We start from the raw sequence: 27414 nt of genomic DNA, 5'->3' as shown, positions 1-27414 counted from the left end.
GCCACAGCAGGTGAGAGAGCACTGGGGGTGGCGACGTGCCACAGCGGTGAGAGAGCACTGGGGGCATAGCGACACAGCAGGTGAGAGAGCACTGGGGGGGTATAGCCACCTTTCACAGCAGGTGAGAGAGCACTGGGGGAGCGGTGGGTGTTACCATGCAGCCTCATTAGGGTTTCCTTGAGCCCCTAAGGGAAATAGCTGGAGCTACAGGGTTTCAGGGACCTCGTTGGAGTTGGTGGTTTACCTGTGGACGTGTATAGTAGGCTGATTCTACGATTACAATACGACTTGCTGATGAGGAAGGATGAGACTGTGTAAAGGCCTGGTTTTGTCCTTCAGGTTGAGTTTACTGTAACAGAGTAGTACACTGGCATGGTCCTTCAGGTTGAGTTTACTGTAACAGAGTAGTACACTGGCATGGTCCTAAAGGACTGGCATGGTCCAAGTGACTAACCACTCTATAGGGACCTCCTCAGGTTTCCACCACTATAGTAATTAACTGAGCCTCAGGTGCTTCAGTGGCCTAGGGCACCTTTTAGGGACATGGACATCGTTAAATAAGATGGCGTTCTTCAGAGACGTATGAAGTCATTCAGTGACAGAGGTTAGAGCAGGTGTTTGTGTGCTTGTGCATGTGCACGTATCTCAATGTTTGTTTGTCTGCGTGTCTGGCTGTGTGTGTATGTGTGTCTGTGTCTGCAATTCTGCTTGTATATGTGTGTGTGTGTGTGTGTGTGTGTGTGTGTGTGTGTGTGTGTGTGTGTGTGTGTGTGTGTGTGTGTGTGTGTGTGTGTGTGTGTGTGTGTGTGTGTGTGTGTGTGTGTGTGTGTGTGTCCGCGTGCAGAGCAAGTGTCAGCCCGTATAGTTGAGAAGGTGACAGCAGAAGCGGTGGCAGTGCTCAAGCAGCAGCAGGACAAGCAGGACTCTACTAGGAGACTGTCCTCAGGTAGGCCTTAGTGACAGAGTTCCCTACAATACCTTGTTTCACACTACTGAGCAGAGCCGTGTCAGGGCGGCACGATAAGTGTGAAAAGGGTATGACGCACTAGCATTACACTGATAGCCTCATACCAGGCTACAGTAGCCAACGTCCGCTGGCCCCCGTGAGTGGCATGGGATATACTGCAGGGTAGGATAAGGTGTCTGTCGAGCCTCTTTCCCTGGCTGTACCATTACAACATCATCGTGCTGTTGGTGCCGTCTGGCTGTTAGGATCGTCTTTAGCTGTGACTGACGTTGTGCCGGTGCTCTCTGCGTTAAAGCTTCTGGAGTTTAGTACATCCATCATCCGTTTCAGAGGTTCCACTGCCCTGTCCTAATCCCTCAGATGTCTGGGTTTGGTACATCCATCTACACATCCCGTTTCAGAGGGGTTCCACTGCCCTGTCCTAATCCTCAGATGTCTGGGTTTGGTACATCCATCTACATCCGTTTCAGAGGGGTTCCACTGCCCTGTCCTAATCCCTCAGATGTCTGGGTTTGGTACATCCATCTACACATCCCGTTTCAGAGGGTTCCACTGCCCTGTCCTAATCCCTCAGATGTCTGGGTTTGGTACATCCATCTGCACATCCCATTTCAGAGGGTTCCACTGCCCTGTCCAATCCCTCAGATGTCTGGGTTTTAGTATCCCACATCCCGTTTCAGAGGGGTTCCACTGCCCTGTCCTAATCCCTCAGATGTCTGGGTTTGGTACATCCATCTACACATCCCGTTTCAGAGGGGTTCCACTGCCCTGTCCTAATCCCTCAGATGTCTGGGTTTTTGGTACATCCATCTACACATCCCCGTTTCAGAGGTTCCACTCCCTGTCCTAATCCCTCAGATGTCTGGGTTTGGTACATCCATCTACATCCCGTTTCAGATGAGGGTTCCACTCCGCCCTGCCCTGTCCTAATCCCTCAGATGTCTGGGTTTGGTACATCCATCTACACATCCCGTTTCAGAGGGTTCCACTCCCTGTCCTAATCCCTCAGATGTCTGGTACCAGAACAAAAGTGGCAGAACAAGTGGCACCATTTTGTTGTGTTTTTCTAATCCCAGACTGTGGCTTTAAACACATTTGATTAGGGTGATGTTACAGGTCATGTGACTATGACACGCATACTTACTGACAACAATTGCCTTACCAGTGAGGACAACATATTGTCTGTCTCTTTCCCTTCACAGTGGAGGACTCTGCCAACCTGCCACCCTCCCCTCCCCCCTCTCCGTCGGCAGAGCAGATCGGACCCATGGAGCAAAGTATGCACACAGAGGCTTGTCCACGTGTACAAACACGCAAGAACACACACGCAAGCACACACACAAACACACACACACACACACACACACACACACACACACACACACACACACACACACACACACACTCTGAGACAGGGTGAGAGGATGAGTGTGTGTGTGCGTGACAGGAGTGATAGGTGTATATCAGTTGGTAGGCAACACACTCACACACCTTACCTTCCTCTGGGTGTTGATGATGCATGATGGGACCGGCTCTTCTACTCCTTCCTCTTTCTTCCCTACTTTATTTATCTTAGCCATGTCTTTCCTTTGCATGGCTCAACTGGTACTGGTTTCCCTCTGTCTTTGTGTCTGTGTTTTGCTTGTCACCCGATGACTCAACCCTGCACTGGTCACTTTAATAATGGAACACTGGTCACTTTAATAATGGAACACTGGTCACTTTAATAATGGAACATGGTCAAATAATGGAACATTGGGTCACTTTAATAATGGAACATTGGTCACTTTAATAATGGAACACCTAGTCAATAATGGAACACTGGTCACTTTAATAATGGAACACTGGTCACTTTAATAATGGTTTAATAATGGAACACTGGTCACTTTAATAATGTTCACTTTAATAATGTTTTTACATTTCATATGGATATACTGTATTCTGAGGCCATTTATTAAACTATTGCTGTACACATACTATTCTATCCTACGTATTCTACAGATTACTACATATTCTACTCACATACTGTCCATAATGTTTATACATCACATATATATATATAAATATATATATATCATGTAGTAACCAAAAGTGTTAAACAAAACAAAATATATTTTAGATTCTTCAAGAGTAGCCACACTTTGCCTTGATGACAGCTGTGCACACGCAGCTCAGAGCAGTAGGCTTGCACTGCACCCTAACAACCCTTAACTGCACCCTAACACTGCACCCTTAATGCATCTGGTCTTTGTTGAGAATCACCTGTGAACCATGCATGGTTGATCTCTTGGTTTCCCTTACCTGTCACCCCTTACCCAATCTCCTAGACTCCCAACTTCTTTCTGTAAATGTGCACCTCCTTCACTCTCTCTCTTTCTCTCCTTTTCTTTTCTCTCTTTCTCTTCTTGTATCTTTCTCTCTCTCTTTTGCTCTCTCTTTCTCTCTTTCTCTCTCCTCTCTCTCCTCTCTCTTTCTCTCTCCTCTCTCTCTCTCCTTCTCTCTCTCTCCTCTCTCCCTCTCTCTTTCACTCTCCTCTCTCTCCTTCTCTCTCTCTCTCTCTCCTCTCCCCCTCTCTCTTTCTCTCTCCTCTCTCCTCTCTCCCTCTCCTCTCTCTCTCCCTCTCTCCTCTCTCTCTCCTTCTCTCTCTCTCTCTCTTTCTCTCTCTCCTTCTCTCTTTCTCTCTTTCTTGCTGCTCTCCCCTTTTGTGTTTCTCACCTGTTTATTTACACTTGCTGTAGATGACATTACGGCTTTCAGCTCCTCACAGCACAGACCAGTAACAACACACACGCTAACTCTTCCCCCCACATAATGCTGGTCACTGTATTACGCTGCATGCAATTCCAACTGAGCACATCTTTGGTACATACCTCTAAACTTACCAGACCAGGTATTTAATTTGAGTGTCCTTTCATGAATTTACCTGTAATTGCAGGAATACTTGCAGAAGATCACTACAATTAATGTATTGATTTTTGTCTGCGTGCTTTAAAGATACGTTTTAATTGTGTTAGAATGTTTACAAAAACACCACATTTTAAAGCCACATTATATTGTAGGTCATTGCCTCCGACAGAGCTGAAAGTGTCTCACCAGTGTTATCCCATTGTGTAGTAAGCCCTGTCTGTGTTATCCATGTCCATCTCCCTGTCCTGTCCCTGTCTTCCCCTTCCCAAAGAGGAGAGACTAGAGGTTGTCCCTACTCCCCCTGAGGAGGAGGAGGAGGAGGAGGAGGTGGAATTTACCCAAGTCTCAGCAGCTCCTGAGGAGGATCACCCAGGTCAACAGGGGGAGGATTCTGATCAGCAGCCCACAGACATGCTCTTAGAGCATGTTGATATTGTAAGCGAGCCCCAGGCTTTGCCCTGTCCTCAGGCCGAGTCTCATAAATTCCTCAACGGGGGAGGAATCCATCAGGCTGAGTTGGATAAACCATCAGAGGAAGGTGTGTGTGTGTGTGTGTGTGTGTGTGTATATGTGTGTGTGTGTGTGTGTGCGTGTGCGTGTGTGTGTGGCGTGTGCACACGTGCATGTTTTTACTGTTTGTGTGTGTATCCCAAATTGCATGTTTTCCTCTTCTCCATAGTCTGTTTTAAAGGCTGTGATGTGGATCTAGCTTTGCTGTGCTACTGGTTTCTTAGCTGTTGCTGCTGCTACAATGTGAACACATACTAGCACATTGATTTCTTATTGCATAAGCAGTCAATTCATTTTGTGCTTTCATCATTGATCAAACCTTTTTCTGCGGCCCCCAGTTCACGTTGGAACTCGTTGCTAAGTGTTTTTGCCAGCTACATTGCAAATGAGACGGTAAATGTTTTGAATGTCAGGTGTATTGTGAAGATTCATTGCGAATCCGTTTCCCCTACGTGGGGTTTTGTTTTTGGCCTTGGTACATTGTCTGTGTTCAATTGTGTCTCTGTATTATTTGCATTCAGTTTCATGTTGCTGTCATTTCATCTGACGTCAATGTAAACCAGCAATAATGTAGGAAGTACTAGATACAACACTGTTTTTCAATGATCTCTATTCTCTCTGACACTGAGTTATACTCACTGAGTTATATTCACCTTCATTGATTGAACATTTCTACATTTTCATCCTTTAATAAGATCTTCCTAAACATTTACTCGTCTTAGTTTGAAGTTAGAATCAATATCATAAAATGTGATTTACATATATAGTCGGTATGAAACATGTTACATTCATTGTATCCTCTATTCATTCAGCACATAGGATATCCTCGCAAGGTGTCATAGTAATTCAAGTTTACTTAAAGTGCCAATATCTTCTTGAATATTTCAGATTCATTCTAAATATCCCATGTCATTCAAATCGTGCTCTTCATTCAGTCATTCTGCTCCTGCACACCATCCCAGTGTCATCGAACTGAACTGTGCTGCAATCATGCTCCCAGTGGCCAGAGATAGTATTGCTGTGTGCCCTACATTGTGCTTGATGGACAGCTATCCATTTGAAGAGGGCTTTGCTTGTCTGTGCTGGCTGTAGCATGTGGACACTGCAAAGAAAGAAAGAACGCTGAGCTAGTGTAACTCATCAGCAGCACAGACCACTGCAGATTTACTTGCAGACCTGCCGGTGAACCCAGAGAAGCCTCGTTCCGACAATCCTGCCATGGCAGAGGAGCATCCACAGGGGGCACCCCTCCGCAGAGCCCGGTGGCCCCCACCACAGAGAGGGAAACACCTGAGGGAGCAGAGAGCACTGTGTCCATCGCTGAGTTCTCCACTGGTTCCCCCAAAACAAATCTCTAACAGATCCTACGCCCACAGAACCCGAGAAACCGGTTCAGCCTTTAGTGGAACCAGAAAAGGGGCAAGGGGGACTGGAAGTACCACTGGTGTGGTTCCTAAGATAGAATACCTTCCGGAGCCCAAGACCACCGCTGAGAAACAGCCCTCGGTTGAAGAGCTCGACTCAGTTCCTCTTTCAGTTGTATATGAGCCCCTGAAAGATTACATTGAGGAAGAGGAGGAAATGATGCTTATGTTACACCCAGTAAGTCAGCAAACCTTGAGAGCGTTCGTGAGGAGAAACAGATCAAATCAGAGACAACGGAGAAAGAATGTTGAGTCTCGGACAATCGACCGCCAGGCCATTGTCATTTGAGACTGAGAAGATTGAAGAGACTCCTCAAAGTAATGTCAGCGATGGAGAAAACCCAAAGCAGGAAGCACACATATCTGCTGCAGATAGTCTAAAAGACAAGCAGAGTTCGGAGGATAAGACTGGAGTTGCTTCAAAAGATGAGTCAGGTATGACGGCATACTTTGAGACCTCTACACAAAGGGATACTGAAGAATCAGGGAGAACGTGGTGAGGGTTACTATGAGCTCAGTGCTGTCAGCCAGAAGAAGCCCTCAGATGAGGTTCTGGAGGCCGATTCAAACATTAAAATAAGTGATTCAGCACCAGAACAGACAATATCCAGCATAACGTTGATGAGTGACAGTGCCATGGACAAGCTAGAGGATCTCCCTAAGAGGAAGGATGTGTGTACTAGACTGTCACCTGGCAAATTGTCATTGAACACAGAAGTCTTTCTCTTAATTTTGCTATTGGCTCAATGGGTCAAGCAGGAGAGCAAAACCAATCGGCTCATCTCTTACAGAGGTCTCTTCCGGAAGCCTGGATGAAACCACAGGCTACCTTCCTGTAACCACCCCATTAGTAACATTAGAGAGACAGTTGCTTCCTGTGACTCCAGAGATAGCTCTCCCAGTCCCTACCACTGAAACCTCCACTGATCTACCTGAAGACACCACCTCTAAGACAATGTGTTCTCCTGAGTTGTCACTCTCACCCATGAAGCAACACTACACCCATTTGAATGACCCATCCAACGACCTTCCTGAGATGCTGGACCTAGCCGGTGTTAAGCCCAAACCCACCCTGGAGAAGGGAGCTGGACCAGCATAATAGAAGGAGGTCTGTCCCTGCCTGTCCATCTGCTGCTCTGGTGGGCAGTTCTCTGGCCAAGCTGGTGCTGGGGAACCAGCAGACGCCCAGGGTGGTGGGTGGAGAGGAGAGCCAGCAGGAGGAGCGTGGTTACTGCGTGTTTAGTGAGTACTCTGGTCCCATGCCCTCGCCTGCCGATCTGCACAGCCCAGTGGGCTCCCCACACCAACGGTTCCCACAGTGACTGAAGGGGACAGTGACGAGGAACTGGGAGCCATTGCGGAAGAGGGCGAGCAAAAGCTGGCACCACATAAAATAAACCAGGCAGAGGAATCGGTTGGAGGAACGGTTAAGCCAACTTTGGTGCTTGAAAGAGCTGTCACGGCAGGTGTCAAACCGGATCGTCTGAGGATCCCTGTGGCTCCATCCAAAGACAAACTGACAGAGTTCCGGCTGGAGAGCGGTCTTCCCGGGACATCAAAACCCAAGCCATTCCTGAGGTAGAGTTGGAGCAGGACCTCTCCAGAGAAGCGTCCCCATCCCACCAGACTTCGCATTTACTTTGGCACTGAGGTGAAGGACACCAAGCTTTTTGCGACCCCTGAGTCTCCAGCAAAAAATGTTGCTGCTGTGGAAGGAACCAAAGTTGAGGAAGTCACAGCTGAAGTCAAAGTAGAGGTGGCGTCAGCAAGGATTGGGAAGAGTCAGAAGACTGGTCTTAAAAAGCCAGAGATGGAGAAAGTGGAGGAGACCTCAGACCCAGACCATCAGAATGCTGTTGAAGACTTACAGCCAAAGGATGTTAGAGGACTGGAGAGAAAAAGAAAAAGAACCCATGACATCATCACCTGAATCATTAGTGGAGATCATCAATGCGCAGGACAAGAAGCGTGAAAGTGAACCAGAGATGTCAACATTACCAGCGGAGGCTGTCGTTCCAAAAGAAGAGGCCAAGACCAAAGTTGAAGAAACATCACCAACACCCTTTAACGTGAGCACTGCAGACGTGGAGGAAGCCACAGAGCAACTAGAAGAGAAAAGTCCAGAGAAAAGTGTTTCTGGAAGTTCTCCAGTTATAGTCATACCTCAGGCACAAGTTGAGGAAGAGGAGGAGGAAGACGATATAGAAGTAGCTGAGGAAGTCTTGGAGGAAGTTGAAGGCCCTCCTGTGCTCCTCAAGGAGAAAGAGCAAGAGAGTCACCCTATGGAGAAGCAGGAGGAGGTGGCAGAAGAGGTGAGGGTGGTGGGTGGGGCGGAGGAGGTGATGGTTGAAAATCCTAAAGATTTGGAGTCTGCTGTTGCTGGGGATGACGAATCATGTGATGCGACTGCCCCAACCATTGATGAAGGGGATTATGCCGATCGCATCTCTCATCTATCTGCCTGCTCTGGAAACGACCAGCCACAAACCCTCGATGGAAAGGAGGCAGAGAAAGAGAAGAATAAAGTGGAGGATAAAGAAGGGGTGGTGCTGCAGGAAGAGGAGGAGTCCGCTGAAGTGGGGCAGGAAGTTGAGATGAAGGCTTCCAGTCGCGAGGAGACAGAGACCCCAGACGTACTGCGGAGCCAGACCAGCGAGACCACCGCTCTCGACGAGACCACCATGGACGTCTCCATGTTAGACAGCGAGAGTGGCTGGGTGGACTCACAAGGTAGTAGTCCCAAAATGTGCATGCAATTCTAACAATGTAAATGCAAAATGTTACCTTCACATGTTTTTGCTTGAGTAACTCACACAACAACAAACAAGCGTTTTAGCTGGACTATAAACCACAATACATAATCTATATCGTGGAAATCTTGAAATGCAACGTTATACCCAGATGGTCCATTCTATTCAATATAGATCATGTTGAATACCGGACATATGGGCCAGGTGTATGTGGGCTTAGCCCTCCTGTCCTATCTCATTCCCTATGCTGCAGATGATGACAGAAGCGTAATGACAGAGCAGATTGAAGCTCTGCCCAAAACACAGAGTCCTGTCAAGACTGCCCTGGTAGAGACCCTCTAATAAACGCCCCCGGCAGAGGACAGGGGCGCCTCCACCCCGAGCGCAAACTCAACCGCAGAGAGCCCGTCAGTCGTCGTCCAAGGAGGAAGAGAAGAAGAAAAAAGGTTTCTAGATCTAGAATGTTAGATCGTCCATGTTATTCTGTGTTATTTACTGTATATATCTGTGGTACTGATGAACATCACTTCTGTCATGGAAATCTTTTAAATTGCACTGGCAAGGATTTGTTTTAGTTTTATTACACAGTTTGTAAATGACAATGTTACCACCTCTTCGTGGTCTTGAGACCCATACTGTGTGTTGATTAAATGTAAATTGCACCACGCTATAATGACAACAGATGTCCACTTCCTTCCTGTTGTTAACCCTGTCTTCCCTCTCTGCTAGCGGGGACGAAGAGAACTGAACAGTGTAAGGTATCAGTCCTCCAGTGTCGCTCTCCCACTCGGAGGATTGTAGTCAAAGCTGCTACGTTCAGACAAGCTAGACCTGCTTCGCACCACGGCTCTGCTAGACGCAAGCCACCAGGTGACCTACCTACCGTCCTCACAGCAGGGAAACCGATGCAATGTAGCTGGCAATGTAGCTGGCCAAAAAACAGAATGTGCACTGCAGACCCATCGCAAGATGTTTCTCTGTTGTTCATCTTTTTTTCTCTGTCATTGTATTCCTGTATTGGTCGTTATTTTGATGTTTTGTTTTTGAGAATCATGAGATCATGTTGCATTATGCTCATCCAAGCTGTAAGCTCTGTGTTTGGGGAGTGGTTGTGCTTTGTGAGGACAATGTGCTACTATGGTTGTGCTTTGTGAGGACAATGTGCCACTATCCCAGCTAGCACATAACGTTTTGAGAACCGTATGTTTCTTAGAGCTTGGTGAGAGCATTAACGTTCTGGGAATGGTCCAGGGTAGTTCCTTGGATTTAGAACATTCTCAGCACATTTAAGGAACTTAACCAAACTAAAACACAATTTTCTCGGTATTTCATTACTTTAACAGAAGTTTCCTAAAAGTTCAAACATCGTTACATTTCATTTCAATTTTGGTAATGTTCTAGTAATGTTCTTTAACTGATTTGACATTGGGAATCTCTCTAGATAGTTCTATGCTCATGGTTCTATTTAAAGTTATGTTCAGAAAATGTTAAGAAAACATTCCGGAAAAACCACAAGAATACTTTAGAGAACGTTCTAAGAATGTTATTTAAAACATATACCTTCCGTTCTCAGCATCAACATAATGGGGTCTGTTTGAATAGACTAAAATTAACATTTTTGTATGTGTAAAAAAACATGGCAGGCTGGTGGCGCAGTGGACTAATTGTATGGATAGAGAACAGTTGATTATAGGTTTGAATCTCACTGATGCTGTGTGTTTGCATGATTAATGCCAAAGGAAATCAATTTCTGCGTGCTTGGAGTTCCAAAAAGTGAACCCAAATAATCTAGCAGTTTTGTTAAAATCATATTGAAACATTCAGTGAACGTTTTAAGGAAGCTATTCAAAAATCTCAACAACAAAAATAGTTCTCAGAGCGTAAATAAAACCTCAGAAGAAAACTTTCAAGGAACTAGACTAAAACATTCTCAGAACCTCCAGCAACCCATAGGAGGCTAAATGTTCACTTCCATTCTCAGAATGTTTCAAAAAACATTCAGTTTTACCAGTCAGAAAAACTTATGGCTTCATTCCCAGAACCAATGGGAAACCAAAAACGCACATTCCCCCAACTTCCAAGGAACCAAGTGTGCTAGCTTGGATGGTGTTTGTCTTGAGCCACAGTACTATACCTTGCTCTTCTGTTTGATAGAAGTGACTGGCAGGTGTCTGACTGGGGTGCTGCTGTGTGAACTGAAATATGGGTGAATTTGGTCAGTAACAAATTAGCCCGACAGAAATGCTTCCTTGAAGATTTGCAGTAAGAATGCATCACTTCTGCATTAGAACGTTTCCTGATTCAGTGGTTAAAGATAGAGTGCACTGGCTGTGTGTGTGGACTGTGTGTGTGTTCGAGTGTTTGAGATTATTGATGGGTTGTCGTCTTCTCTGGTATCTGGCGTGTGCTGCATTCCCTCTACTCATTGCTACTGCTGTGTGTTTCTGTTGGCTGATATCACCCTCTGCTGGCCTAGCCCTGACAGTTGATTATTCTCTCTCTCTCTCTCGCGCGCTCTCGCTCTCTCCTCTCTCTCTCTCTCTCTTGGTCTCTATCTCCCTTTCTCTCTCTCTCTCTCTCTCTCTTCTCTCTCTCTTTCTCTCTCTCTCTCTCTCTCTCTCTCTCTCTCTCTCTCTCTCTCTCTCTCTCTCTCTGTCCCTCCCTCTCTTCCTGTATCCCTCTGTCTCTTCCCTCTCTGTCCCTCCCTCTCTCCCTCTCTCTCTCTCTTTCTTTCTCCTCAGCCGTGGAGGACCAGCAGCCTCTTAATGTGACCCACCAATCCCGGGAAAGGACCTCTGTAAGTAATACACACATTGTCACTGACATCCCACCTCCGATATGTCTTCGGTCTTTGTATTTCATTATTTTCCCATCTCTCATCTCCTGTCTGTCATTCTGTCTATTATTTGTCCATGTCTCTGTCTGTCCTGCATGCCATCCATTCATCCTACCTGTGTTGCCATGGCTACCGTCTAGAGCCTCACACGCACCGCCTTAAAAAACCATCGACTGACCAGGGGGGTAGAGGATCTGTCCCCCAGGCCCAACTCTGCATGCTCCCACACTAAACCCAAACCACTAGTGGAGGCGGAGTTATGCGGGCCACGCCCCTCCTCCGCATGCTCAGGCAGAAACTCCCCCTCACCCTCACTGCAGAGGCGGGGGCGGAGGGAAGAGAAGGTGAGGAGGAGGGGAAAGGAAAATACACACCCTTTAGAGCAGTACCCTCCCTCCTTCGTGGATAGGTGCAATTCATTCCATATTGGTAATATTCTAATGTTCCGTAACGACTATGTCAGAGATGTTCATTCGTTTTTGTCCATTCATTCTCACAATCACACATTTGGGTATTACAAGTAATGTAGTTCTCAGCAATCGGGTGTTTTCGGTATGTTGTTATTAGATCTATGGCATGTGTTTGTATCTGTGTCTGCTAAGTGCTCATACATGTCCTGCATGTTGTGTGTGACAGGAGGGTACCTACCGGACTCCAGAAAAGAGGTCCTCTCTGCCCAGGCCTGCCTCCTCCCTGCCCCGCCGTGCCCCCCCAGCAGAGCACGACAACACCAGCCCTGCCCCCCGCAGGCCCACCTGTAAGTAACCCTCCCCTCAACACACTGTTTTTTCAGACTGATGATATACTGCCATATTAACCAGTATTATATACACATATGACAGAACGGTATAGGAGATTTGCTATTGAATGTGTTGATGATACTATGTGTAAAGACACTCTGTCTCTCTTACTATGCGCTTTCCCTTTTCACACGTTTCTGTCATTTGACTGCTATCTAATCTCTTAACTCAACAACTATCCTCTGCTCAACTCAACTCTGTTTCTCTCTTAACTCAACAACTGTCCTCTGCTCAACTCAACTCTGTTTCTCTCTTAACTCAACAACTGTCCTCTGCTCAACTCAACTCTGTTTCTCTCTTAACTCAACAACTGTCCTCTGCTCAACTCAACTCTGTTTCTCTCTTAACTCAACAACTATCCTCTGCTCAACTCAACTCTGTTTCTCTCTTAACTCAACAACTATCCTCTGCTCAACTCAACTCTGTTTCTCTCTTAACTCAACAACTATTCTCTGCTCAACTCAACTCTGTTTCTCTCTTAACTCAACAACTATCCTCAACTCAACTTTGTTTCTCTCTTAACTCAACAACTCTCCTATCCCCCTTCACACCAACTCTCCTCCTCTTACTCCTCCTCCTCCTTTTCCTCCTCCTCCTCCTCCTCCTCCTCCTCCTTTTCCTCCTCCTCCTCCTCCCTCTAACTCCTCTTCCTCCTTCTCCTCTAACTCCTCCTTCTTCTCTAACTCTTCCTTCTCCTCTAACTCCTCCTCCTCCTCCTTCTCCTCTAACTCATCCTCCTCCCTCTTCTCCTCCTCCTCCTTCTCCTCTAACTCTTCCTCCTCCCTCTTCTCCTCCTCCTCCCCCCTCTCCTCCTCCTCCTCCTCCTTCTCCTCTAACTCATCCTCCTCCCTCTAACTCCTCTTCCTCCTTCTCCTCTAACTCATCCTCCTCCCTCTAACTCCTCCTCCTTCTTCTCCTCTAACACCTCCTCGTCCCGCTAACTCCTCCTCCTCCCTCTTCTCCCTGTAGCAATTCAAACTGAGCCCAGAGGGGAGCACAGGTCTGGGAGGTCCCCTAGTATCGCAGGTAGATCACAGATAGATCCACTCTGTCATCCACACCACACCCTGGCTGTCTCTCACTAGCTTTGATAGATCCACTCTGTTATCCACACCACGCCCTGGGTGTCTCTCACTAGCTTTGATAGATCCACTCTGTCATCCACACCAACCCTGGCTGTCTCTCACTAGCTTTGATAGATCCACTCCACACCATGCCCTGGCTGTCTTCATCCACACCATGCCCTGCTGTCTCTCACTAGCTTTGATAGATCCACTCTGTTATCCACACCAACCCTGGCTGTCTCTCACTAGCTTTGATAGATCCACTCTGTTATCCATACGATGCCCTGGCTGTCTTCAGTAGCTTTGATATATCCACTCTGTCATCCACACCATGCTCTGGCTGTCTCTCACTAGCTTTGATATATCCACTCTGTTATCCACACCATGCCCTGGCTGTCTCTCACTAGCTTTGATAGATCCACTCTGTTATCCACACCATGCCCTGGCTGTCTATCAGTAGCTTTGATAGATCCACTCTGTCATCCACACCACACCCTGGCTGTCTATCAGTAGCTTTGATAGATCCACTCTGTCATCCACACCATGCCCTGGCTGTCTCTCACAACGTCTAATACATTGCTGAAGCACGCCAGATCTTACAATGCCTGGATAGGTATTTTACGTATCAGCCAACCACATCATATTTTATAGCAATATGATGCCCAACGGCAAAGTCCACGATATGGCACGCAGCCATTGGTTGATGCATGCAACGTCTGAGCAGGGGAACGCAAGCTCTGTCTGCATGTTTATCAATCAGCAATTTTGTTTTGTCTTATTGATGAAGTCAGTGAACTTATTGCTCTGTAAAAGTATTATATACTTTTACCCTGACTTCTGTTACCTCTCTGTCTCCCATCCAGTCGGCACCAACTCGTCGGCCCGTTCCCGTTCGGCCCGGAGCGGAGCCTCCACGCCCCACACCCCCGGCTCCACAGCGGTCACCCCAGGAACACCACCCAGCTACTCCTGCCGCACCCCTGGGAGTCGCACCCCCGGCAGCCACACACCCAAGTCTCTCAGGTTGGTAGTCTAGACGTTAGAGAAGTGGGCCAGCAACCTGAGGGTTGCCGGTGTAAATCCCACATCGTCATTGAAAGCTTGTTTGCGTGGTTGCATATGTGTGTGAATCTCCGGGGTTTGGGTTTGTAAGCAAAATGACATATGTCCGTTCTCTGCAAAATAGTAGACAAAGTTGTTCTGTTGTTCTATTCAGCCTCCTCACTCAGGAGAAGAAGTTTGCTGTGATCCGCACACCGCCCAAGTCACCCTCTACCACACCCAAGCAGCTGCGCGTCCTCAACCAGCCCCTGCCTGACCTGAAGAACATCAAGTCCAAGATCGGCTCCACAGACAACATGAAGTACCAGCCCAAAGGTGGACAGGTGAGATGACAACCACTCAGCATAGGGGATATGGCCTGTGTTGAATACCACTGTGGTCAACAGTCGTGGCTCTATTGCGGTCTCTCTGTCTGTTTCTCTCTCTCTAACTATCTCTCTCTCCCTTTCTCTCTCTCGCTTTTCCACCGTGCGCACTGTTCCCTGTTTCCTTCTCTGTTCCCTTTTCCCTGTTCCCTGCACATTGTCCTCCAACCACCACTCTCCTCTCCTCTCCTCTCTTCTCTTCTCTTCTCTTCTCCTCTCCTTTCTCCTCTCCTCTCCTCTCCTCTCCTTCTCCTCTCCTCTCCTCTCCTCTCCTTTCTCCTCTCCTCTCCTCTCCTCTCCTCTCCTCTCCTCTCCTTTCTCCTCTCCTCTCCTTTCTCCTCTCCTCTCCATCATAAAGCACTGCATCTGTTTCTGGTCCTGCTACGTTGCACCTGCCCGCCCACATTCTCAGTCTCCCACTCCCTGTGTGTGCTGTTTCTCCATCTCTGCCAAAGCAAATGTTTATCCTCCCTTCTCATTAGCCGAGGGTTGTTTACTCTCTGGTCCGATTGGTTGACAGTTGTTTACCCTCTGGTCTGATTGGTTGAGGGCTGTTTGACCTCTGGCATGATAAGGAGAAGTGGATTTGAACCAGAAGCCATAAACTAAAGATCCCGATCTGTAGTAATTTCAGCTCCATCAAATTGGAGGTAATTACTGTAGCTTTAAAACTACTAGTTCTCTCAGCCTCGTGACAAGATGTGCAGAATAGCATTTTAAAACTTCAAATGTTTCTCTCTGCACCATGGCAAAAATATCTGCTTTCTTAAAACACTCTTTGTCCGACCCTGTTTCCCATGACAACAATGTGAGTTGGCTATACAGCAAAAACAGATCTGAGACCAGGATGTACATGACATTAAGGCAGGGAAATAGTCTTCACACAAGTACCAGTGGCTGTGTTCTTGTGGTAGTTTCTTCCTCATTCCCTACTCTGACAGACGCAATTAGCCAGAGAGGTCTTCAGCTCATGCAGAAAACAGTCCAGCGTGTCTACTCACTCGCTCACTCACAGTGTACATATTTAACCAGCAAGCTGAGTCTAATAACAAACATACAGTAGTTGCTGTTATATGAATCTTTCAGAATGAAGAATCCCTATTGGCTATTGAGGTTTGTTTTCATCCTTGATGTTGAAGGACCTTTGTTCTGTGAGAGGAGTGGAAGACAGGGCTGAGTTTAATGAGCTCTAGTCTGGTGTTGCAGACTGGGCGAAGGCTCAGGGCTTCAGTGGAACACAGCCTCAGTGGAAATTAGAAAACATAATGCACCCCAGAATAATCCCAGAATAATTTATACATCTCAAAATGAATCCAATAAGTTTTATCTTCCAATGGAAAATCTTTATTTTGGTGCAGTGATTTCACTGCAATATTTTGTGGTGACCTGTAACCCCTCTATGAGTCTACCCACTTGTATTTGCTGTAGGCAGTTTATTTAGAATCTCTATTTAGGCAGCATATTTAGAATCTCTATATTTAGAATCTCTATTTAGGCAGCATATTTAGGATATCTATTTAGCTATTTAGGATCTCTATTTAGGCAGCATATTTAGAATCTCTATTTAGGCAGCATATTTAGGATCTCTATTTAGGCAGCATATTTAGGATCTCTATTTAGGCAGCATATTTAGGATCTCTATTTAGGCAGCATATTTAGAATCTCTATTTAGGATCTCTATTTAGGCAGCATATTTAGAATCTCTATTTAGGCAGCATATTTAGGATCTCTATTTAGGATCTCTATTTAGGCAGTATATTTAGAATCTCTATTTAGGATCTCTATTTAGGCAGCATATTTAGAATCTCTATTTAGACAGCATATTTAGAATCTCTATTTAGGCAGCATATTTAGAATATCTATTTAGGATCTCTATTTAGGCAGGATATTTAGGATCTCTATTTAGGCAGTATATTTAGAATCTCTATTTAGGATCTCTATTTAGGCAGCATATTTAGAATCTCTATTTAGGCAGCATATTTAGAATCTCTATTTAGGCAGCATATTTAGGATCTCTATTTAGGCAGCATATTTAGGATCTCTATTTAGGCAGCATATTTAGAATCTCTATTTAGGCAGCATATTTAGGATATCTATTTAGGCAGCATATTTAGGATCTCTATTTAGGCAGCATATTTAGGATCTCTATTTAGGATCTCTATTTAGGCAGCATATTTAGAATCTCTATTTAGGCAGCATATTTAGGATCTCTATTTAGGCAGCATATTTAGGATCTCTATTTAGGCAGCATATTTAGGATCTCTATTTAGGCAGCATTTTAGAATTTAGGCAGCATATTTAGATCTCTATTTAGGCAGCATATTTAGGATCTCTATTTAGGCCGCATATTTAGGATCTCTATTTAGGCAGCATATTTAGAATCTCTATTTAGGCAGCATATTTAGGATATCTATTTAGGCTTATTTAGAATCTCTATTTAGAATCTCTATTTAGGCATCTCTATTTAGGCTATTTAGGATCTCTATTTAGGATCTCTATTTAGTATATTTAGAATCTCTATTTAGGATCTCTATTTAGGCAGCATATTTAGGATCTCTATTTAGGCAGCATATTTAGGATCTCTATTTAGGCAGCATATTTAGGATATCTATTTAGGCAGCATATTTAGGATCTCTATTTAGGAAGGATCTATTTAGGCAGTATATTTAGAATCTATTTAGGCAGCATATTTAGAATCTCTATTTAGGCAGTTATATTTAGATCTCTATTTAGGATCTCTATTTAGGCAGCATATTTAGGATCTCTATTTAGGATATTTAGAATCTCTATTTAGGCAGTATATTTAGGATCTCTATTTAGGATCTCTATTTAGGCAGTATATTTAGAATCTCTATTTAGGATCTCTATTTAGGCAGCATATTTAGAATCTCTATTTAGGCAGTATATTTAGAATCTCTATTTAGGCAGTATATTTAGAATCTCTATTTAGGATCTCTATTTAGGCAGCATATTTAGGATCTCTATTTAGGCAGGATATTTAGGATCTCTATTTAGGCAGGATATTTAGGATCTCTATTTAGGCAGCATATTTAGAATCTCTATTTAGGCAGTATATTTAGAATCTCTATTTAGGCAGTATATTTAGAATCTCTATTTAGGCAGCATATTTAGAATCTCTATTTAGGCAGTATATTTAGGATCTCTATTTACGCAGCATATTTAGAATCACTATTTAGGCAGCATATTTAGGATCTCTATTTAGGCAGCATATTTAGAACCTCGGGTGCTTTGTCATTGACTGACCTTGTAAAGATGGTCATGTTTTAGCAGCTTTAGAATCTGCAAAATGAATTAGATGAAAAGCCCAGGTGCGTGTGTGTATGTATTGTGTGTATGTATTTACGTGTGTGTTTGACTGTGTGTATTCCCACTTGTGTGTGTATTTATATGCGTGTTTGACTGTGTGTATTCCCACTTGTGTTTGTCTGCGTTTAATTGGCACAGGTGTGTGTCCTCAGGTGACAGGAGAATCCAGGTCAGAGTCTGGTTGATGAAATACTAGGTTTGTAGGCCAGGGTTCTCCTTTCCAGAGACGTACCAGCTTGTGTTCATTCATTGGCTCACGTCTCATTCCAACCACGTCTCTTGTGATCACTACACGGTGTGGGTCTTGCCAGTCCTGTATTTCAGACAAGTATTTGCACCTTAAATCCATTTTTTTAAAATCAGAAATGATGACCTTATGCACTGCATGACCATTAAGAACACCTGCCCTCAGAATGGACTCAACTCAATATTGGGAAGGTGTTCTCTATGTACTCTGTGTATACGTGACGTCGGGGCATGGATTCTACAAGGTGTCGAAAATGTTATATAGACATGCTGGCCCATGTTGACTCCAATCCTTCCCACAGTTGTGTCAAGTTGGCTGGATGTCCTTCGGGTGGTGGACCATTCTTGATACACACGGGAAACTGTTGAGCATGAAAAACCTAGCAGCATTGCAGTTCTTGACACAAACCGGTGCACCTGGCACCTATACTACAATACCCTATTCTAATAGATTTCGTTTTGCCAATTTACCCTCTAAATTGCACATAAACAATCCATGTCTCAATTGTCTCAAGGTTTAAAAATCCTTCTTTAACCTGTCTCCTTCCCTTCATCTACACTGATTGAAGTGGATTTAACTGGAGACATCAATAAGGGATCAAAGCTTTCACCTGGTCAGTCTATGTCATGGAAAGAGCAGGTGTTCTTAATGTTTTGTACACCCAGTGGACATAATATGATTATTAATCCAAATAAATATCAACGTACAGATACTGTACACATAATGTAAATGCAATTATTTGCAACGTATGGACATACGGACACGATTACACGAAGCACTGCATGACCAGCCGTCATGTATAAACAACATGATTATCATTCTATGTAAATATCGATATACAGATACTGTACATACTAATGTCAATGCAAGTACCAGGCGGCAGATAGCCTAGCGGTTAAGAGTACCAGGCGGCAGATAGCCTAGCGGTTAAGAGTACCGGGCGGCAGATAGCCTAGCGGTTAAGAGTACCAGGCGGCAGGTAGCCTAGCGGTGAAGAGTACCGGGCAGGCAGGTAGCCTAGCGGTTAAGAGTACAGGGCAGGCAGGTAGCCTAGTGGTTAAGAGTACCGGGCGGCAGATAGCCTAGCAATTAAGAGTACCGGGCGGCAGGTAGCCTAGCAGTTAAGAGTACCGGGCGGCAGGTAGCCTAGCGGTTAAGAGCGTTGGGCCAGTAACTGAAAGGTTGCTGGTTCGTATCCCTAGAGCCAACTAGGTTAAACATTGGTCGATGTGCTCTTGAGCACATGGAAAATAGTGTCTGTTCAATGACAATAAAATCGATACAAATAAATCAAAATTACACATTGAGCTTTTCACACATCTTCTAAAGAGGCATATACAGTTTTTTGTTGGTTTTTAGATTTATATTTTAAACCAGAAGGTGGTGGACTTGTTTCATCAGTGTGGATCCAAGGATAATCTGAAGCACTCTCCCTGTGGAGGCAATATATGTACTGCTCTGCTTTCTCTCCATTCCTGCCTTGATTTTCCTCTCTTTTATCTGGGTTTTCTCAACACTTTCTCTCAGGTGGTCCCCGTTCCATTGTCTTACCTCTGGTTTCATTGGTACTGTGTATTTCTCTAATTGATGTGTTAGTCTGTATTAAGTGTGCTTCATGTACCATGGTAATTCTCTTCAAAACAGGGTACATTTGAGTAGCAGAATGATGTCAAAACGACAACGTTTTGATGTCCCACATTCCCATTATATTATATCTATGTCCTCCAACTATGTCCTCCAACTATGTCCTGCTACTATCTCCTCCAACTATGTCCTGCCACTATCTCCTCCAACTATGTCCTGCTACTATCTCCTCCAACTATGTCCTACTACTATGTCCTGCTACTATGTCCTCCAACTATGTCCTCCTACTATGTCCTGCTACTATCTCCTCCAACTATGTTCTCCAACTATGTCCTCCAACTATATCCTGCTACTATCTCCTCCAACTATGTCTTCCTACTATGTCCTCTAACTATGTCCTGCTACTATCTCCTCCAACTATGTCCTCCAACTATGTCCTCCTACTATGTCCTGCTACTATGTCCTCCAACTATGTCCTGCTACTATGTCCTCCAACTATGGCCTGCTACTATCTCCTCCAACTATGTCCTCCTACTATATTCTGCTACTATGTCCTCCTACTATGTCCTGCTACTATGTCCTCCTACTATGTCCTGCTACTATGTCCTCCAACTATGTCCTCCAACTATGTCCTCCAATTATGTCCTCCAACTATCTCCTCCAACTATGTCCTCCAACTATCTCCTCCTACTATGTCCTCCTACTATGTCCTGCTACTATGTCCTCCAACTATGTCCTCCAACTATGTCCTCCAACTATCTCCTCCAATTATGTCCTCCAACTATGCCATTGTGGAACAAATGAATGGTTTAATTAATGGCTGGATGGGTTAATGAATGAATTCATTGATGGGTTAATGAACAAATGAATTAATTGATGGATGGATGAATGGATGGATTAATTAATTAATGGATGGATTAATTAATTAATTAATGGATGTATGTATGTATGTATGGATGGATGAATGGGTGAATGAATAACTGACTGAATGGGCTTGCGAGCTAGTGAATAAACCACAGAATGAACTAATTCTAATAAACAGAGGAATGAATGTCTGAGTGTTACAGAGTATGGATGCTGTCGTCCTCAGGTCTTCATTCCAAGTGTTAAACTGGACTTTAGCCATGTCCAATCTAAGTGTGGCTCCCTGGACAAAATCCAGTACGCACCCACCGGGGGAAACGTGAGTGTCTCAACACAGTGTGTCTACACACCCTGCTCTAACCAACCTCTCACTCACTAACCAACAGGCATGGAGGATAGTGAATCATGGTATCACTGTGACAGTGTTTTCTATTGTTTTGCTTTGCGTCTTGATTAATAAAGACATGGTGATTTGGCTTTTAATCATATTCCTTACTCAGTTTTCAGTTTAGTCTTGGCACAAAGCACAGCTACCTAACCTCATAGTGGTTTCAGTACAGTACCCTGTCTGTGCATACAGGGTCATCAAAAAACTATCCTAAAATAGTCTTTTAACATAGTCTTTTAACATAGTCATTTACCATTGAGTTTCAACTGTATGTATCCTGTCACACCAGACAGAGATGTCACTCAAAAGACACCTGGCCCACCCACCTATTATTCATCTAGCATCATGGACTGAATCAAAATAAACACTGAAGATCCATTAAAAAACCTGTTCTCTGACTCGTCACTTAGCACAGGTGTTCTCTGTGATGTAATCAATAGCCACATTCCAGAAGGTCTGCAAAGCTGACATCTACCCAGGCGTAGTGAAACATGGTTCTGACTGCTTTGCAGATTGTCTGGAAGACGGCCTATGTGTTTAGTGCTTGTTGTTGTGTTAGTGTCTGCTTTGATGTTCTATATTGATTGGTTTATTGTGGTAGATTGACTGGTTTCAGTTGATTGTGTGATGTCAGTGTCGTCTTGTGTTATGTCAGTTCCGTCTTGTGTGATGTCAGTGTCATATTGTGTGATGTCAGTGTCGTCTTGTGTGATGTCAGTGTCGTATTGTGTGATGTCAGTGTCGTCTTGTGTGATGTCAGTGTCATATTGTGTGATGTCAGTGTCATATTGTGTGATGTCAGTGTCATCTTGTGTGATGTCAGTGTCGTCTTGTGTGATGTCAGTGTCATATTGTGTGATGTCAGTGTCGTCTTGTCTTGTGTGATGTCAGTGTCATATTGTGTGATGTCCAGTGTCGTCTTGTGTGATGTCAGTGTCATATTGTGTGATGTCAGTGTCGTCTTGTGTGATGTCAGTGTCATATTGTGTGATGTCAGTGATGTCTTGTCTTGTGTGATGTCAGTGATGTCTTGTGTGATATTGTGTGATGTCAGTGTCATATTGTGTGATGTCAGTGTCTTGTGTGATGTCAGTGTCGTCTTGTGATGTCATGTGTCGTCTTGTGTGATGTCAGTCTTGTCATATTGTGTGATGTCAGTGTCATATTGTGTGATGTCAGTGTCGTCTTGTGTGATGTCAGTGTCGTCTTGTGTGATGTCAGTGTCGTCTTGTGTGATGTCAGTGTCATATTGTGTGATATATTGTCATATTGTGTGATGTCCAGTTCCGTCTTGTGTGATGTCAGTGTCATATTGTGTGATGTCAGTGTCGTCTTGTGTGATGTCTTCGTGTGTGATGTCAGTGTCATATTGTGTGATGTCAGTGTTGTCTTGTGTGATGTCAGTGTCATATTGTGTGATGTCAGTGATGTCTTGTGTGATGTCAGTGTCGTCTTGTGTGATGTCAGTGTCGTCTTGTGTGATGTCAGTGATGTCTTGTGTGATGTCAGTGTCGTATTGTGTGATGCCAGTGATGTCTTGTGTGATGTCAGTGATGTTTTGTGTGATGTCAGTGATGTCTTGTGTGATGTCAGTGATGTCTTGTGTGATGTCAGTGTCATATTGTGTGATGTCAGTGTCATATTGTGTGATGTCAGTGATGTCTTGTGTGATGTCAGTGTGTCTTGTCTTGTGTGATGTCAGTGTCATATTGTGTGATGTCAGTGTCATATTGTGTGATGTCAGTGATGTCTTGTGTGATGTCAGTGATGTCTTGTGTGATGTCAGTGTGTCAGTGTCATATTGTGTGATGTCAGTGATGTCTTGTGTGATGTCAGTGATGTCTTGTGTGATGTCTACCAACTGTCTCTATTGAGTGAGGTGGTTTACAGTGGTTTTGTAGTGATCGCTATTCTTCAGGCAGTTTGTTTCACAGATTGATGATGTCATTAACCTGTTGAGTGCTACTTTCTGTTCTTCCTTAAATGTATGCATTTTTATTAATGATTTTTCATTGAAGATAATTAGAATACCGTAAATGATGGTAAATTCCGCATCATTTCAAGGTATTGTCCTACAGCCCTACAGATCTAAAATGTGGCAGTCCCTTCCCTCAGTGCAGTATAAGACAGTGTCTGAATGCGCCTCTCGCAGGTCCACATTACCACCAAGAAGATAGACCTGAGCCACATCACCTCCAAATGTGGATCAATGTCCAACATCCGTCACCGACCAGGTAATCAGCCCTTTTTTAGTTGATTCATTAATATTGAGTGATTATTTAATAGAGAGAGTATTCCAATCTTTTGGATGAACAGGGCATAAGAACAATACATTTCTAGTTACACTTTCATATATTACATGTTTATGTTTTACCTCAGACAAGTCACTAACTGTAGTTTAATGGAATATTAATCCTACAGGCATTTTGTCCTGTGTAGTTACACAGTTCAACTATTGCTTCTGTTTATATGAGTATTGATTCATTCATATCCATTACTTCTCCTCTCTTCTTCTCTTCTTCTCCTCTCTCTTCTCCTCTCTCCTCTCTTCTCCTCTCTCCTCTCTCCTCTCTTCTTCTCTTCTTCTCCTCTCTCCTCTCTTCTTCTCTTCTTATCATCTCTCTTCTTCTCCTCTCTCCTCCTCTATTCTCCTCGCTTCCTTCTCTTCTCTTCTTCTCCTCTCCCATGTTCTCTTCCTCTCCTCTCTCCTCCTTGATTCCTCTTCTCTCTCCTTCCTCTCTACATCTCCCACAGGGGGTGGTAACGTGCGTATTGAGAGTGTGAAACTGGACTTCAAGGACAAGGCCGAGGCCAAAGTGGGCTCACTGGCCAACGCCAGTCACACCCCCGGGGGAGGACAAATCATGGTGAGACAGTCTACAGTAAAAGGACAGTACAGGGTCATGTTCAGTAGGCACCAAACAGAAGAAAACTGAAACAGGGAGGGGACTACCTGGACTTTTCCAATAAGAAACCCTCATTTTCGTTTTTGATTGCGAAACGTTTTAAAACATGTTCAGTTGCGTGCCCTAATGTACACCACCTAGGTTTACATAGATGGCTTAGTAGTTTAGAGCATGGTGCTGGCAACAGCAGGGTTGTGGGTTTGATTCCAACATGGGCCATGGATAACCCCCCCCCACTCTGTCTCTTTCTCAGATCGAGAGCCACAAGCTGACGTTCCGTGACACGGCCAAGGCTCGCGTGGACCACGGGGCAGACGTTATCACCCTGTCCCCAGGTGGCACCGAAGGTACATCCCCCCACCGTCTCAGCAACGTGTCATCCACGGGCAGCCTCAACCTCCTGGACTGCCCCCAGCTGTCCACACTGGCCCAGGACGTCACCATGGCCCTGGCCAAGCAAGGCTTATGAGCCTCCTGCCTCCTCCATCGCCCCTGGTTCCTGATTCTCCATCCCCTGGTTCCTGATTCCCCCCTGGTTCCTGATCCTCCATCGCCCCCTGGTTCCTGGTCCTCCATCGCCCTGGTTCCTGGTCCTCCATCGCCCCTGGTTCCTGGTCCTCCATCGCCCCCTGGTTCCTGATCCTCCATCGACCCCTGGTTCCTGGTCCTCCATCGCCCCCTGGTTCCTGGTCTTCCATCTCCCCCTGGTTCCTGGTCCTCCATCTCCCCCTGGTTCCCTCCACATCCCCCTGGTCCTCCATCTCCCCCTGGTTCCTGGTCCTCCATCTCCCCCTGGTTCCTGGTCCTCCATCTCCCCCTGGTTCCTGGTCCTCCATCTCCCCCTGGTTCCTGGTCCTCCATCTACCCCTGGTTCCTGGTCCTCCATCTCCCCCTGGTTCTGGTCCTCCATCTCCCCCTGGTTCCTGGTCCTCCATCTCCCCTGGTTCCTGGTCCTCCATCGCCCCTCGGACCTCCTGGATCCTTGGACCTCTTCGTCTTAACATCCCCTTCAACATTTCTCCGTCGGCCCTCCAGCAACAACCCTTCGCCGTTGTCCCCCAAGATAAGAAACCAGATGACTGTGATCAGAGTACCACTCCCCCTCGCGCTCCTCCATAGGAAAACATGCTATTTAAACTACCACCACCAGGGGATTTTAATGACTGACTCTAGGATGTTTGTTCTTCTTCTTTCTGTTCTAAGGGATGTGCTCGACTCTGCTAGGTGTGTTGTGTTGTTATTTTGGCTTCTTTTCATTACATGTTGAACTTTCTTTGGGACATTACTGTAGATGGCCAGTGTGCTAGCTAGCTAAGGCATTGAAACAGGTACAGGGATAGTGTTGATAGGGTATTATCGGTTATCTAAGACTTTACAGTGATTCTTATTGTGTGGCAATGATCTCAAAGACATTCCATTTGGCCTAGGATATTAAGCAGTCCAGCCTGGTTTCATTCCCAACATACACTATATATACAAAAGTATGTGGACACCCCTTCAAGTCAGTGGATTCGGCTATTTCAGCCACACCCGTTGCTGACAGGTGTATAAAATTGAGCACACAGCCATGCAATCTCCATAGACAAACATTGGCAGTAGAATGGCCTTACTGAAGAGCTTAGTGGCTTATAACATGGCACCGTCATGGCACCGTCAACCCTACACCTTTCCAACAAGTCAGTTTGTCAAATTTCTGCCCTGCCAGAGCTGCCCCGGGCAATTGTAAGAGCTGTTATTGTAAAGTGACGTCTAGAAGCAACAACGTCTCCCCGCCGCGAAGTGGTAGACCACACAAGCGCACAGAACAGGACCACCAAGTGCTGAAGAGCGTAGTGTGTAAAAATCGTCTGTCCTCAAATGCAACACTCACTACTGGAGTTCCAAACTTTCTCTAGGAGCAACTTCAGCACAAGAACTGTTCGTCGGGGCTTAATGAAATGGGTTTCCATGGCCCGAGCAACCGCACACAAACCTACGATCACCATGTACAATGCCAAAAGTCTGCTGGAGTGGTGTAAAGCTCCCTGCCATTGGACTCTAGAGCAGTGGAAATACGTTCTCTGGAGTGATGAATCATGCTTCACCATCTGGCAGTCCCCACAGGGTATGGGTTTGGCAGATGCCAGGAGAACGCTACCTTCCTCAATGCATAGTGCCAGCTGTAAAGTTTGGTGGAGGGAATAATGGTCTGGGGCTGTTTTCATGGTTTTGGGCTAGGCCCTTAGTTTCAGTGAAGGGGAAATCATAACACTACAGCATACCAGTGACATTCTTGACGATTCTGTGTCAACTTTGTGGCAACAGTTTGGGGAAGACCCTTTCCTGTTTCACCATGACAATGCCCCTGTGCACAAAGCCAGGTCCATACAGAAATAGTTTGTTGAGATCGGTGTGGAAGAACTTGACTGGTCTGCACAGAGCCCTGACTTCAACCCCATCGAACACCTTTGGGATGAATTGGAACGCCAACTGCGAGCCAGGCCTAATCACCCAAAATCAGTGCCTGGCCTCACTAATGCTCGTGGCTGAATGGAAGAAAGTCCCTGCAGCAATGTACCAACATCTAGTAGAAAGCCTTCACAGAAGAGTGGCTGACTGTTATAGTGGCAAAGGGGGGACCAGATCTAGATTTGGGTATGTCATTTTAGGTGAACATTTAAAAAAAGAGGTTAATGCCCATGATTTTGGAATGAGATGTTCGATGAGCAGCTGTCCACATACTTTTGACCATGCAGTGTATCTGATCCAGTATCCCAGGTCCTGTATGTGTCTCGTAGACAGGAGACTGTTACGTTTGTGAACAACAATTCATCTACAACACAACACAATTCAGCAAACGCTACAACTGTGATGAGAAATGGCTGTTCAGGACAAGCTTGATTCAATTCATTGGCAGAAATGTGATGTTTTCTTTTAAAGAATTGATTTTGTTTTAGTCATGTGACTGTATGACTTCATGATGTCATTTTCTGAATTATTGGACAAAATGTGTTTTTGTTGAGTTTGTTTTATCTGATTAATAATGCAATGGTAGTGTTGATGTCACGATTGGCTGAACTAGCTTAGCATGCTGTGGCTACACATTGCAGTCATGTCAAGTTACAATGCTATAAAACCCTCGCTTTCCAATAGACCTCTTCCACAAGCCATCAGGCTGCTTTTCTGCTTCAGTGATGTGAGCATTCATTTTACATACAGTAGCTCTGTGATTTTCACCAAACAGTCGCTATTATGCTGACGTGACAAAAGCCAGTGAGTGACCTAATAGCACCGAGTTATAGACATAAAAGATCTAGAGAGTGAACACTGTAGCTAGGGACTATACTGTGTCTAGTCAGTGAACACAGTCTATAACTGCTTTGTACCAGCCTTAGACTAATACGTTTGCTTCCAATAAGCCTTTCTCCTACGTT

The 27414-nt window shown here is 45.1% G+C and overlaps 1 protein-coding gene and 1 pseudogene across 5 annotated transcripts; both read left to right on the top strand.

The window, feature by feature from the left end:
* LOC135543155 (microtubule-associated protein 2-like) lies at window positions 1-24507 on the top strand. Of its 5 annotated transcripts, none has more exons than XM_064970240.1 (12): window positions 1-10; window positions 2170-2244; window positions 4146-4412; window positions 11300-11355; window positions 12031-12151; window positions 13164-13220; window positions 14122-14281; window positions 14475-14643; window positions 20934-21026; window positions 23248-23329; window positions 23850-23962; window positions 24255-24507. In XM_064970240.1, exons 2-12 carry the CDS (start codon window positions 2235-2237, stop codon window positions 24468-24470), a joined length of 1344 nt encoding a protein of 447 aa, XP_064826312.1. In that variant the 5' UTR covers window positions 1-10; window positions 2170-2234; the 3' UTR covers window positions 24471-24507. The 5 variants fall into 5 exon arrangements, with proteins under 5 accessions (XP_064826312.1, XP_064826310.1, XP_064826315.1 ...); XM_064970238.1 differs by lacking the exon at window positions 1-10 and adding an exon at window positions 828-946; XM_064970243.1 differs by lacking the exons at window positions 1-10; window positions 4146-4412 and adding an exon at window positions 828-946.
* Window positions 5375-7738, top strand: LOC135542899 (microtubule-associated protein 2-like; annotated as a pseudogene).
* Window positions 24508-27414: the final 2907 nt, after the last annotated feature.

Source organism: Oncorhynchus masou, chromosome 7 (genome assembly GCF_036934945.1).
Source record: "Oncorhynchus masou masou isolate Uvic2021 chromosome 7, UVic_Omas_1.1, whole genome shotgun sequence".
Taxonomy (NCBI): domain Eukaryota; kingdom Metazoa; phylum Chordata; class Actinopteri; order Salmoniformes; family Salmonidae; genus Oncorhynchus; species Oncorhynchus masou.
This window is presented reverse-complemented; position numbering and strand designations above follow the sequence as displayed.

Excerpts from the sequence above, each read along its gene's own strand:
- LOC135543155 (XM_064970240.1), top strand. Across the intron at positions 12,152-13,163 it reads TGCCCCCCGCAGGCCCACCT|CAATTCAAACTGAGCCCAGA; the intron begins GTAAGTAACCCT and ends TTCTCCCTGTAG. Across the intron at positions 23,330-23,849 it reads CAACATCCGTCACCGACCAG|GGGGTGGTAACGTGCGTATT; the intron begins GTAATCAGCCCT and ends CATCTCCCACAG.